Here is a 13,474-nt window from a genome sequence, read left to right as displayed (position 1 = left end):
ACACCTGTTGCTGTGTCATATTTCACACTCTCTCTTGCCACACAAAAAGAATGCATACTTTAGCCAAAGGCCCTTTGAATAAAGGCTATCCTACTTTTATTGCATCGCATTTGTAAGCATGTATCATCTTCTAACCTTCAACAGAGGACCTCAAGTCCTTTTGCAAGTCCTTTGGGGGGTTGGACTTGATGATTCCTGGAGGTCCCCTGCCAACTCCTACAATTCTGCGATTCCGCAACAAACCCCAACACCTCTATAGAAGCTAACACAGGGGTGGGGAGAAGATCAGTGATAATCTAACTCACACTGCCTTGCTCTACGACCCCGGGAAGCATCTTCCTTACCCAGAGCACGGCTCACAATCACTCATCTATGAACTGAGGAAACTTTTTGTGTGCTTTCAGTCGCAGGATACAGCAGAAGGCTACAAAAACGATTAAGGGCCTGCGGCATCGCTCTTACGTGGAAAGAGCTGGGGCTGTTGAGCCTAGAGAAAACCGAAGAAGGATCTTATATCGAGCAGGCCTAGAGGTCCGCGGCTCTCCCGCCCACCAGCCCCGCACAGCACGCAGAGCTACAGAAACCACCCTCGCCACGCGCTTACCCGCTCGCGCCGTCGCTTTGACGACGTCACGGCGGCGGCGGCCAATGAGGAGGCGAAGGGGGGGCGGCCGCTGGCGTTTGAATTCGGCGGCCGTGCTGGGCGGTGGTTGGCTCGGCTGCGGCGCTGAGGTGAGTGGCCGCCCCAGCGGCATGGCGGGCGGGGCTCGGGGGCTTACCGTGCGGTTTTGTCCGCGATCTGTGTATGTTGTCGGCCCTGGGATATCTTTTTTCTTTCTGAGGTGAAGAGCGAGGCCTGGAAGGGCGGTCCTTCGTTAGTATCTGAGCGTTGTGGGGCCTATAATCAAAAGGCCCCTGAACCCTCCTGCAGGACGAGAGAGCTGCCTGCTGCTGTGTGAGTACTCTGAAGTAAAGGAGAACTGCAGGTGGAACGGTAGCTGTAGTCGGAGGAATCAGACTTTGGCTTTCCCAAGGCAGGCCTGCTTAGCTGTGTACTGTTAAGTCGTGTTTTCAGGCCAGTTAACAGTGCTTCTCAGAGCTTTGTGATGGTTCCTACAGCTGACTGAGTGTAGGGCAGGGCTAGCACAGGTGTGTAGTTTGACTTAAACTGCAAACTGATGGCTGTGGGGTGACCTCATTGCAGCCTTTCAGTATTTAAAGGAAGCCTACAAACAGGAGGGGACTCAACTCTTTGAAGGGGCTGATAACTTCAGGACAAGGGGAAATGGTTTGAAGTTGAGGGAGGGAAGATTTAGGTTGGGTGTCAGGGGGAAATTCATTACTATGAGAATGGTGAGGTATTGGAACAGCTGCCTAGAGAGGCTATGGATGCCCCATCCATTCCTGGCAGTATTCAGGACTGTGCTGGATGGGGTCCTGGGCAGCCTGGTCTGCTATGAAATGTGGAGGTTGGTGGCCCTGCGTGTGGCAGGGGGTGGGAGATTCATGATCCTTGAGGTCCCTTCCAACCCGGGCCGTTCTGTGATGATTCTAATGAGGAAATTATGTTTCAAGTTTAAGGCCTTTTGCTTCTATTGTTGATTGCAGGGAAGATTCAGCTGCTTGGTCTGAAGGAGCCCTGGAAGCAGAGAAGAGAGAGCATGTCTGCTGCTAAAGAAGATGATGTCTGTAGCCACGTGAAAGTGGTTGTCCGCGTCCGTCCAGAAACTCAAAAGGAAAAAGATGGCAACTTTGCTAAAGTTGTTCATGTTGTTGACCAGCATATATTGGTGTTTGATCCAAAGGAAGAAGAATTTAGCTTTTTTCATGGAAAGAAACTGACCCACAGGGATATTAATAAAAGAACAAAGAAAGACCTTAAATTTGTTTTTGATGCTGTTTTTGCTGAAAATTCAACCCAGTTGGAAGTTTTTGAGCATACAACCAAAGGTGTACTTGATGGCTTCTTAAATGGATATAATTGCACAGGTATCTTTGCTATGTGCCTCTTTTCATTCACTAAATTCTTTGGAGGATCTACACTTGTATCTGAATGCTGCAGAGGCCTTAGGGATCTATGTTTGAATAACTACTTGTAATTTATAGTTATGACCATCTTGTTGTATGTGGAAGGTAGACTAGCTACGTTATGTGTTGAAGAAGACTTTGTGATAGGGTTGTAACAAGCTTCAGAATTTGATCTGAAATACATGTGCTTATGAAGAGTATTCAAGGAAGAGTTATTCAGCCAGAGGTAGTTTCATTGAGTGTATTAATCTATTTTGTCAACTTAAGCTTTCAAAAGTTTGTTTTTAACTGTCAAATATACCACTGAGGTAATGCCTTATGTATCTGCAATGAGTTGATAGTCCAGGGTTAGGAGAGTAAAGAAATATCTTTTACTTCAACTGCTTGTGAATTAACTTGGAATTAAAAACTTGAAAATATGTGACTCTTGAGATAGCTTTCTGATTTCTGTTGTAGAAAGAGAATAATAGGTGAGAAAGTTAAATAGTTTGTGAAAACAGTGGTATCATATGATGGGGGATGTGAATGTCCATTTGAAGTTTGTTCTTGTTTGGCCTACTGATACCAAGTGTATGTTTTCTGGTTTTTTTTCCTCTTAATGTAGTGCTAGCATATGGTGCAACAGGAGCTGGAAAGACTCATACAATGTTAGGCTCCCCTGAAGATCCTGGAGTGATGTATTTAACCATGATGGCACTTTATAATTGCATGGATCAAATAAAAGAAGAAAAAATATGCAATGTTGCTGTGTCTTATTTAGAGGTAAGTTAGCTCCTGGATTTAGTATGCTGCTTTTAAGAAGGCATAATTTTATAAGTCAAGTTAAACTTTTTATTTCCTCTGTCATCATACTCATTATGAACTATTCTGGGACTTTAGAAATGTATCCTTGATGGGACTGTAACTGAATAGTGCTCAAATTTGATGTTACTAATAGATATCTGTTACTGTCTTGTATCTTCCAAAAAAGGCCAATCTCTTCTAACACATTCATTTCTCATTCTAGTAATACCTGTCCTCCAAATTAGTTAAGTTCCTTGCTCCTTAGTTAAGTTCCTTCTATCTGTTAATGGGTACAGGAAGATACTTTGTCAGGGATGTCAGCAGTAATTTCCTGTTAATACTGAAATTGCACAACTAAAAGATGGTTAATTCCAGTAATATTCAGTTTGGTTTTACTGTGTCTCAAGTTAAAGAAATGCTTCTGTGAGGACTGCTATGGTACTGTTTAGCTCACTACAAAAAATTATTTTGGTCTTTGCTGCCGGCTTCTCTTCTCTTTATCTTTTTGGCATTGCTTGTCTGTTCTTGCTAGTACCTATCTTTGCATTGCTGCAAAGCAGCAGTAGTACAATGACTGTTACATTCTAGCCCCCGTTAAGTCAAGTGGAATAGTAATTAGCACTAGGGGAGGAGAGTGAAGAAGAGGAATTAAGCTGTTACACAGACACTGGTTTATTCTTATCACAGAATGTCACTTTGTCTTAAAATAGTAATGAAGAATGATGTTGCCATTCAAATCCAATCCTGTCAAGTACGACAGGGTAACTTTTCTAAAGAGATTTTAAATTCCTTCTCAAAGGTGTACAATGAACAGATCCGTGATCTTCTGGTCAACTCAGGACCGCTGGCTGTTCGGGAAGATGCTCAGAAAGGGGTGGTGGTTCAAGGGCTAACATTACATCAGGTATGTAAATAGGTGCTCAAACTCAGGAGGCTCCACATTATTTGAGGTCAAATTTGCTTGTGATTGCACAGTGAAGTTGGTTGTGACTTAGTAATTCTTGTGGGTTTTGTTTTGTTTGTTTTGTTTTTTGCAATCATCAGGAGTAACGTAATAACCTGCAAGCCTACTAAATAATTAATGCACGTTCTGAAAAAGCTACTGGTGTTGTTAAATAGAAATTGATAAACATTTGTCTTTGTTACCCAGCAGACACTGCTGGTTCGATGCTTACCTTCAGGTTGTGGAAAGCTTGTTGTTTTGAGAAATAATCTTAGTATTTCTTAAAGGACGTCACTGTTTTCAATGTTATGCATGAGTGTTCAACACTTCTGCAAATCTTGTGCCTAGAACTTGAGTTTTTCTGTTTGTTTGATTTTTTTTTTTTTTTTTTTTTTTTTTTTTTCTTTTTAATGAAGACACTAAAAAAAAGTGCTGTTTCCAGACAAGCACAGCAACTTCAAAGTTGTTAATGCAACCTCATTTCCCAATCTGATAATTAATGTCATGGACCTAACTTTTTTCTTCCTGCAAAATTTTGGAGCCTGTTAAATGCTATGTAGCTTCCAACTTCGATGTGCAACAAACAATGAAGGCAGGAATTGGGTTGGTTTGGCTCATCCTTTAAAGGCCTGCTCTTCCTATGCTTGAGTTTTGCCTGAAAACAGTACTATATTCATGTTTGAAGCATTAATACAACAAAGATTAAGGCGTTCTTAGGATTTCTAACTATGGATAGCACTTGCAGATTTAAGGGTTTTTGTTAGGTTTTGTTTTGGTTTTGGCTTTCAGAAGTGTTTTCAGTTTCTGAAGCTCTTAAGTACTTTTCATGCTTTAACGTTTTCAGCTGAAAGTGTTTGAAGGGCCTCAATTCCAAAACAGCAATTACTATTAACTCTATTTTCAGGTACCTTGGTTTTCCTTTAAGGTGATTGTTGATTTTTTTTTTTTTTTTTTTTTTTTTTTTTTACCATTTTAATATCTATATATAGATAGATAGATAGATTATATAGATTATATAGATATATAGATAAGAATCGCTGTAAAATCTTTCAAGTCTTATACAGCTAATGAGAAAGAGGGGTGAAAAAAAGTACTTACCCTGTGCTCTATTTTTTAAAGCCAAAATCAGCAGAGGAAATCCTTCAAATGTTGGATTATGGGAATAAAAACAGAACACAACATCCCACAGATGTGAATGCCTCCTCTTCTCGTTCCCATGCAGTCTTCCAGGTAAGATGATACAGCAGATGTACACCAGTGTTTCTATAAGTTTTACTTGTTGCCTAAATTTGAATACAATGGAAGCTTTTAAATGTACATCTATATGTCTCAGACCTTAATTTTAGTGCTCAGAGCTAAAAGTCTTCCAGTTCACTGTTCATACTGAATAGAGTTGGAAGCAAACACCAGGAAAAGCTTTCTAATCCCAACTGCAGTCTTTAGAAATATCTTTTCTCTAAAACCGTGGTTTTGAATTAAGGATATGCTTCGATATTGTAGATTTACACTTTGGAAGGCCTTTGAGTGCTTTCTGCTTTTATGCTTCTCTAATGTTGCTCAGCATTCTTGTATGAAAAATATTTTACAGAATGTCATTATTCTTTCTATGAAGTGAACGTTTCGAATGCTACTTTTCTGTTATTTGGTTTTGCATTGATTCAGGTTTTCTTTGTATTTGAGCATGTGGCCTGTTTTAACACAAACTAGGATTTAAGCAGATACATGCTTGAACCATGAAAATGAAATGCATGTTTCTAGTTTCTGTAGGTAAGGTTTTTACAGACACTGTACAAATGTGCTAGTATTTAAGAGTTCTCCAAAGATTACTGCTGCTTGCACACTATTACAGTGTCCTTCCAACTGCAATACAAACTAGTACCAAAAAAAATTTAAAAATGGGTCCTGTTAGCTAAAGCTTCTTGATACATTGGCTGCTGCCTATGGCAAATCACATTATCTTCTATTATGTACATGTTGCTCTTCTGGGTTGAAAAATATTACAAAGCAACTTGAGCTCTTGTCCTGGCATTACAGCTCTATTATTATTTAACTGTTAGACAGTTGTTAACTGTACCTGCAAACTGAGGCCATGCTTAATAATGATAGGCAGAAGTTGACATTATCATTTAGATGATGCAAATACCAATAGCTGTAAAATAAGTACTCCAGATCTAAATTTCAGTCATTATTATTGACAATAAATAACAATAAATGGTTGACGTATTTACGTATTTCTGAAGTACCTAACAGTAAAATTCCCTCACTAAAAGTGTTCGTTTTCCTCTAGCTTAGGCTTCTGTTTCAAATTGTCCTTTCTCATTTCCTCAGATTATGTGCCTATGGTCATCAGTTCAAAGCAATGAATTCGTACTGAATTGGGTGGCTTGATTGCTGCATGGTCACCCATGTGTGCAGCTTTAATAAGGCACAAAGCGCACTGCCACAGACTGAGGTCAGAGCACAAACAGCTGATTTCCTTGTTTACTTGGGGCTGGAGTGTCTTATCCTCACTTTTATTTGACAGCAAAGAGTTCAGATTTGTTTCATCAGACAGGCTTTGCATTCATCTCAGTTCATTTCTAAAAATGGCAAGCAATTAAGTAAATTAGGTAGCTGTTGCAGTCTAGTGGTATTTTTAACAGGAAGGCAAGCAATTAAGTGACTAGAGATGCTGGAGTGTTCATCTTCTCCAGCCTGCATTCTTTGTTTACTCTGGCAAATTGATCTCAGTGTAGGTATATTTACTCATTAGCAAAAATTGCTTAAGTACCCAATGAAATAAACTGTATTGACAGAATGAGTATGTTTGTACTGTACTGTAATTTTGTTGGAATGTATGACCAGAAGAAACATCCTGTGTGGAGACTTGATCTTTCTTTAAATGCGTTGTTGCAGAGTAACTCTCCTTAGAGAACAGGTTGGAACAGAAGTGCTTGAAGGTGAATGGGTTGTTAATTATTGGCAATAAAGTAAAAACATGATGAATTGAAAGATCCTATTGAATCTACATGTTGTAGGAACAAAAAATTCCATTTCTGTGGATGTATGCATAAAAAGCAAGGTAGGTACCATTCGGGTACCTACAAGTATCTTTCATTTTGAATGTATATGAATATACTCTAAAATGGTATGGTGCATCGAAGAGCGCAAGTAACACTGAAAAGATAGTTTACAAAATACTTCTAAAGAAAGCATTTGACTTGAAAGAAATAAGAGGTAGTGTAAGCTTATGCAGCTCACGTGTATGGTTTTTCTCCAAATCCATTTGCAAGATGGTTATTGCTAATAGCTTTCTTATGACTTCTAAAACTAGTATAGTATTTCTCTGAACTCAAGAAAAGGGACAGATTTATTTTTTAACTAATCTATGTGGGTTCATCCTCTGTTTGTTTTTTCCTGGTGTCCTGGTGCTGGTGGTGGCGGGCAGAGCAGCCATGATAGCATAAAATGCTCTGGTTGTGTCTTAGTCCCCATAAGCCACTGCAGTCAGCTAGATGGAATGCTTGACAGAACTTAATATTCCTGGTTAAATGTCTGGATAGTCTGACTTCCTCACAAAGTGAAGCATCTCAATATGGAGACTTGACATTGCCATGTCATGGCTCTACAAGCATGTTCAGCAGTGTAATCAGAGGCACAATTCTTTCACAAGAACAGTTTGATTCTATTCAAGGGTGGTGTCAACAGGTTACTGTAGGTAGCAAGACTGTGTGTGTGTGTGCGCGCGCGCGCATGCTTGGTAGTGTTCCTAATACGCTGCTTCTCTATAGTGAGATAATCCTGAAATTTTACTAGCTATCAATAAAGACACTCAATTGCTAACTAGGAAAGCTTTTACCTTACTGCTGGAAGTCATTCTTTGTTTTGTTAGATAATTGTGTATCTCAACGGTGTGATTTAAGTAAATATCTACTATTGTCGGTTTTCATAGGAAGACATAAGGCATTGCAGCATTGGATTAGTTGTTCATTTAACAATGAATGGCCTTTTTCCACAGAAGTGACTTGATGCTTGAGGTTGTGAGGGGGAATATGTCATTTATACAAATGTGTGTGTGGGAAATAATAAAAATAAGTTGTTTAATCTTAATACTACATTCTGCACGTGACACTTAAATGGGATAATGCTGTCAGGAGCTACATTGATACAACATAACTGAAAGTTTCAAGTTTAAACTAATGAGTATTGCTTTAAGCTAAGTAAATTCACAGCCGTACACTTCTTAAATTTAAAGGGGGGATTTTAGGTACTTTGTCTACCTGTGGTCCTTATTAGCAGTTCTGGCATCTCTAAGAAATCAGTACAAACTAGTCAGCTCGTACTGTAAGTAATTGCTTATGTCAATTTGCAGCTATTTCCTTTATTTACACAACACTGAAAGGGTTCTGTTGATGAATGAAGAAACAGGGAGGATTGTGCTTTGGGGCATTTCCTGTATCTTTTGGATTTTTATAAAAGCTTGAGTCATAGAACATGATTTGGCTGTCACTCCACCTTTCTCTAGTTGACTAATGGTTGTTAACTGTATATTGTTAGAGTGTTACCAGCCTGGAATAGCTCCTTGACAATAAAAAATACAGAGAAATGGCTTTTCTCTCTTGTTCTATGTTGATCTCACTAAAATGGTACAATGGGTCTTGATTGTATTGTTTGATGCAGAAATATTTATATTTGGTATAGACTTGTTTACTCCCCCACAGTGCAATGTGACAGAAAATATGAAGGGCAAAGAGGGGTAGGTTGGGAAACCATGTGGTTCAAAATAAAGGCAGTCGAAGGGGGACAGAAAAAGTTACTGCTCTGGAAAAATGCAACCAGTTCTGTCACTGGGTAAGATGTTCCATGGAATATATCACTATTTGGGTGAGGTCTGCTCTCTGAGTCGTGTCCCCTCCTAGCTTCTTGCCCACTCAAGCTGGCTGGAGTTGGAGCAAGGGCTGACTGAGCAATGGAGAAGGCTTTCATGCTTTGTCAGTACTACTCAACAATATGAAAACATTAGTGTTCAACTGTCCTAAATCTGAAAGACAGCAACATAAGAGCTTGTACAAAGAAAGTTTACTACTTCTCAGCCAGATACAGTATACAACCATACTCAAATTTTTTTTTTTTTCCTACCTGAAGCAGGTGAACTTGAGGAGTCAGAAATGATGTTCCACTAGGACAGATTGCCTGTTGATGAGTATGGAAAGGCTTAACTTAGAATGCAAAAGGATTCCAATGAGAATTTCTGGTGATGTTAGAGTAATAAGACGCTGCATAGTGGTCAACTAACTTTTTTTTTTTTTTTTTTTTTGCCTTGTAGATTTACTTAAGACAGCAAGACAAGATAGCTAGCATTAGTCAAAATGTTTGCATCGCCAAAATGTCCCTCATTGACCTCGCAGGATCTGAACGTGCCAGTGCTACAAATGCTAAGGGAGCTCGTTTTAGAGAAGGAGCAAACATTAACCGCTCCCTGCTAGCTCTTGGAAATATCTTTAATGCCTTGGCAGATCCTAAGGTACGTGGTGCTTTCCCAAACCGTCTTCGACTTCTAGTCTTGTGGAAATGTTTTTGTACATGATAAGCATTAAGTGTTGCATCTTTTTGACTCTTATTGTTTGTTTGTAACTTCCTCATTGCCTGTCACCATGGAGTATATCAGAAAATGTATGTAATAGGGCCTTTATTCTCTTAAGAAATAGAGCCTCTGTAGACTCTGCTGAGGGGTGGGATAGGGAGGGAGTTGTTTTGTTAACTTTTTAGTTACTGAATCATCTGATGTAGCTTAATTTTAGCCACGTGAGCTTTGTTGCTGACAGTAACTTCCATATGAAAGAGAAACAATGTGTTTTAAGTATCCTAATTTCATATCTGATTATATCGATGATTGGAATCATTATCCCATGGATTGCCTTAAGGTTTACTTAGATAAACTAAAGGTTTAGGATTTTCCTTCACAAGAAGAGTGTTGAACGAAAATGTCCTATACTGTGTTGCTTAAAATCAGAGCAGAAATCCTAAGGTTTTAAACTGTTACAACAGTTAGGGATTCTGCCCATCATCACAGAATCGCAGAATGGCCAGGGTTGGAAGGGACCTCAAGGATCATGAATCTCCAACCCCCTGCCACACGCAGGGCCACCAACCTCCACATTTCATAGCAGCCCAGGCTGCCCGGAGCCCCATCCAACCTGGCCTTAAACACCTCCAGGGATGGATGGGGCATCACAGCCTCTCTGGGCAGCTGTTCCAGCACCTCACCACTCTCATAGCAAAGAACTTCCCCCGTTATCAACCATGTATGAGTCTATTAGGTTTGATGATGTGCATCTGAACTGTTTCTTGTTTGTTTGTTTTTTTTTCTTACCTCCTAATTCTTTCCATTTTGTGAAACACACGTTTTGCACAGTAACAGAAATTAATGGATAACTTTCTAACCAGTTCATCATCATAATGGAGATTCATTTGAGAATTCTTTTTATTGATTTGGTAAAAGGGCAGTATGTTTTGTACATGGAGACCACCTTACTAATCTTCAACTTTTAAAGTGAAAAATCAGAAGTATCCTTTTGTAGAAGGAAAAAAGAATAGCTACTTTCTGTAATGTGTTTTTGGAGAAACTTATTTCCTTTCTTTCCACCTCAGTTTGTGGTTAAACTCATAGACATCATCTGATTGAATGTGTGTTGTACTGTCAATGGCATGAGAACTTCAAATAAATGTTGAAAAGCAGAATTGAAATGATACAATTATTTATCAACTGCTTTTCAACAAGATGCTGTTTTTTGTGCATCAGGAAAAGCTTTCATGGACATGCTTGCTTTCCTGTTTCTTCTGTAATTACTTTTTTTTTTTTTTTTGTCTTTCTGTATATTTGACTTGATTATTGCAATCCATTTCTCCCCTCCTATTTTTTTTTTTTTGTCAAGATTGCTTCCCTAAAGTATTTCATACTGCTGCTAATGTTCCCACCTGTCTTTAAAGAATACTTTCCTTTCTAGTGTTGTCATCGTACCTTGTATATGTCCAAACCTGTCTTGTCATTAAATCTCTTACTAGAGATTGTTGCTGTGTACTTATTTCCTGCATTGCCTGGGAGGGCCTTGCATTTCCTTATCTACTTTTCTAGTGAATGCTACGTTCTCATCTTTGTTTCTCTTATCTTCTGGCTATAAACTGACTTTCAAATAGGCCAGTCAGAATCGTTGTATTTCCTTTGATCTTTTCAAAGTATTATCCTGTTTCAACAAGCTTTTTTTATTTTTAAGCTTTGTCCCTATTCTAGTATTTTGTTGGGTGGGGTCTGTAAGGTATATTTGCTCTGTATGCAAGATGTTACCTGTTAGGTACAAATGTCCAATAGAAAAAAGTATAGGTATTTAATAAAACAGTTTTAAGATAATTGTAACAATGGATGTAGTTAAGGTACTATAAGGTACTTTTAAGGTACTACGTAGGTAAGGATACTATATATAATACTTCCCTTCAGTTACTTTCCATTATAGTCATACGAGGCAGAAAAACAAGAATCAGAGTGTGTCTTCATTACTCCTATGGATAGGGAATGAATTTGTTGTCTAGTCAACACGATATTTTCAAGAAAATAAACTGCCTCCTTTCTCATCTCCAGAATAATATCCTGCACTGAAAATTTGATATTGAGATATATATATATATATATATATATATATATATTTATATACAGGAAAGCTTTATTCCCTATTCAGGAATGGCTGCCAAAAATACAACTTTACTTACACAGAGCTACTTCTAAATTTAAAGGGGTTTAATGAATTTTGTTTGTTTTTTACCCTATTGAGTGTTTGCTGGTTCAGTTATTTGTGAGGACTGTTAGCAGAGATTTGAAGAGCAGGGTAGTATGCCCTTCTAGTCAGTAGTAAGTTGTTAAATCTCAACTGATCAGTTAAGGGGGTTGCCCTATCAGGCTTTCCTGCCTTTGGCTACAAATGTTCTCTACCTTGCTGGCTGCAGGGTCTTGTTTCCCAGATCACGAAATGCCTTTTTTGTTTTGGGTTCTATATCCCAGTGTTCATTTTGAAGGGGGAGACAAGGTGTGCATTATGGATTTGATTGGTCTTTTGTGCTCTTTCGCCCACCTTGTTTGTGGCAGTAAATTATTCTCTTGATCTGGCTCAGCAGCTCAAGGGAAATGGCATGAACAGTTGTGTGAGAGAGGGACAAAACAGTCTGAATTTTTGCCAAACTCAAATCCACAGCTTGCACCTCTTGGTCAGCTAGCAATTTCTCCTTTCAAATAGGGTAAATGATCAAAGCTTTTATTTCCTGTTACGCTGCCTGGCAAAGCTGCAGACTTCCCCTGCCGTCTTGTTGGGGTAAAAGGCAGAATTTAGAACCTGTACCATTTTATATAAGTAAGATAATTCACGTTGACGTATTCAGTATGGGATTGGGGTACTAATTGCTTCTGTACTATGAGATGGAGAGTGTAAATGTAATGAGGGAACAAGCTTTACTGAGCAAACTCAGGCAGCTGAGTTGCTTGGAGAGGTGGTTGAGTCAATATCATTGCAGGTAATCAAAACTCAACTGGACAAAATTCTTGGCAGCTTGCTGTAGCTGAGAATGCTTTGAGTAGAGGGATCTCGAAAGGGACTTCAACCTCAATCACTCTGAACTGAAATGGTTTGCATAGCCTACTTTTTTATGTTAGTTGCTCACACCATAAGAATTTTTGTTATATTTTCGGACATTGGGAAGTAACCTGAGCAACAATTCTGCTATAGGGGTATTAAACAATTCTGAGAGGTTTAAAGCAGATTGTAAATGTGATTTTGAGGAAGTTGATTTATGTAAAAGAGATATTGTAAGTCTATTTGTCATGTTTGGTGGTATTCCTGAAAGGGTAAGCAAACACTGAAGCATATGTAAAGTACAGCTGCTTAATACATAACAATGTTTTCTTTATAGAGCAAGAAACAGCACATTCCTTATCGAAACAGCAAGCTCACTCGTTTGTTGAAAGATTCCCTTGGAGGAAATTGCCGAACAATAATGGTAGCTGCTGTTAGTCCATCCTTTATGTTTTATGATGATACCTATAATACTCTTAAATATGCAAACCGAGCAAAGGATATCAAGTCTTCCGTGAGTATATTGGCATTTACTGATCTTCTGTCAAAGTGTAGTAATATCTTCTTAGGAGAAGGGTTATTTCTTTCAGAGGACTATTTTCAATTTACTTACCTGTTTTTCCTCAACATTCTTTTGTTGTCTCTTCTTTCTTCATCTTGGTGTTTGTTACTGAGAGTGAGCTGAAAAGATTTTGTCTTCTGAGCCTCAGATTTAGAAATAATCTTCAATTGGTGAAATCCACAGCCAGTTTCAGTGTCTTACCATTCTGTATTCAGAGCTCAGTAAAGCACATGAAAGAAGTATCTGAACAGTTGTGCTCGAGCCAGTCCAGCTCTGTCACAAGTAGGATTCAACTGGAGCTGACAATCTGAATGAGCTTCTATTGACAAGTGGAAATCCGTTGTGGCTTCCTGTCTTCTGCTCTGTAGTATCTATTTAGACTGTTGTGATTTTTTTTAAGTGACTTGTCAACGGTTTATGGGCTGGTCCGGCCCAGTTCCGTGACCAGCAGGGCGGAGGGATCTGCGGATCCGCGCCTCTGGGAAAGGGGAAGCAGGGGACCCCAAAATACTTGAAAACAACAGCACTGATCTGAGGTGAAACAAATGATTTTACTAAATA

At 38.9% G+C, this 13,474-nt stretch overlaps 2 protein-coding genes across 4 annotated transcripts in view; one reads left to right on the top strand and one right to left on the bottom strand.

Moving 5' to 3' along the window:
• LOC125686462 (uncharacterized) overlaps window positions 1–13,474 on the bottom strand; it is a 221,273-nt gene that overhangs the window by 117,663 nt on the left and 90,136 nt on the right. The gene's annotated exons all lie outside the window — the stretch shown is intronic.
• The window catches only part of LOC125686460 (kinesin-like protein KIF18A), a 35,059-nt gene continuing 22,283 nt past the window's right edge, over window positions 699–13,474 (top strand). Inside the window, exons 1-7 of one of the 3 annotated variants that reach the window (XM_048930446.1) lie at window positions 699–732; window positions 1,609–1,989; window positions 2,633–2,790; window positions 3,611–3,715; window positions 4,874–4,984; window positions 9,060–9,257; window positions 12,689–12,865. In XM_048930446.1, the coding sequence (XP_048786403.1) occupies window positions 1,662–1,989; window positions 2,633–2,790; window positions 3,611–3,715; window positions 4,874–4,984; window positions 9,060–9,257; window positions 12,689–12,865 (1,077 nt within the window). In that variant the 5' untranslated portion in view covers window positions 699–732; window positions 1,609–1,661. The other 2 variants (XM_048930445.1, XM_048930444.1) reach the window with 2 other exon arrangements.

The sequence above is a fragment of the Lagopus muta genome, chromosome W (assembly GCF_023343835.1).
Source record: "Lagopus muta isolate bLagMut1 chromosome W, bLagMut1 primary, whole genome shotgun sequence".
Taxonomy (NCBI): domain Eukaryota; kingdom Metazoa; phylum Chordata; class Aves; order Galliformes; family Phasianidae; genus Lagopus; species Lagopus muta.
The sequence above is the reverse complement of the archived record's forward strand: the minus strand, read 5'-3'. Positions and strand labels throughout refer to the sequence as shown.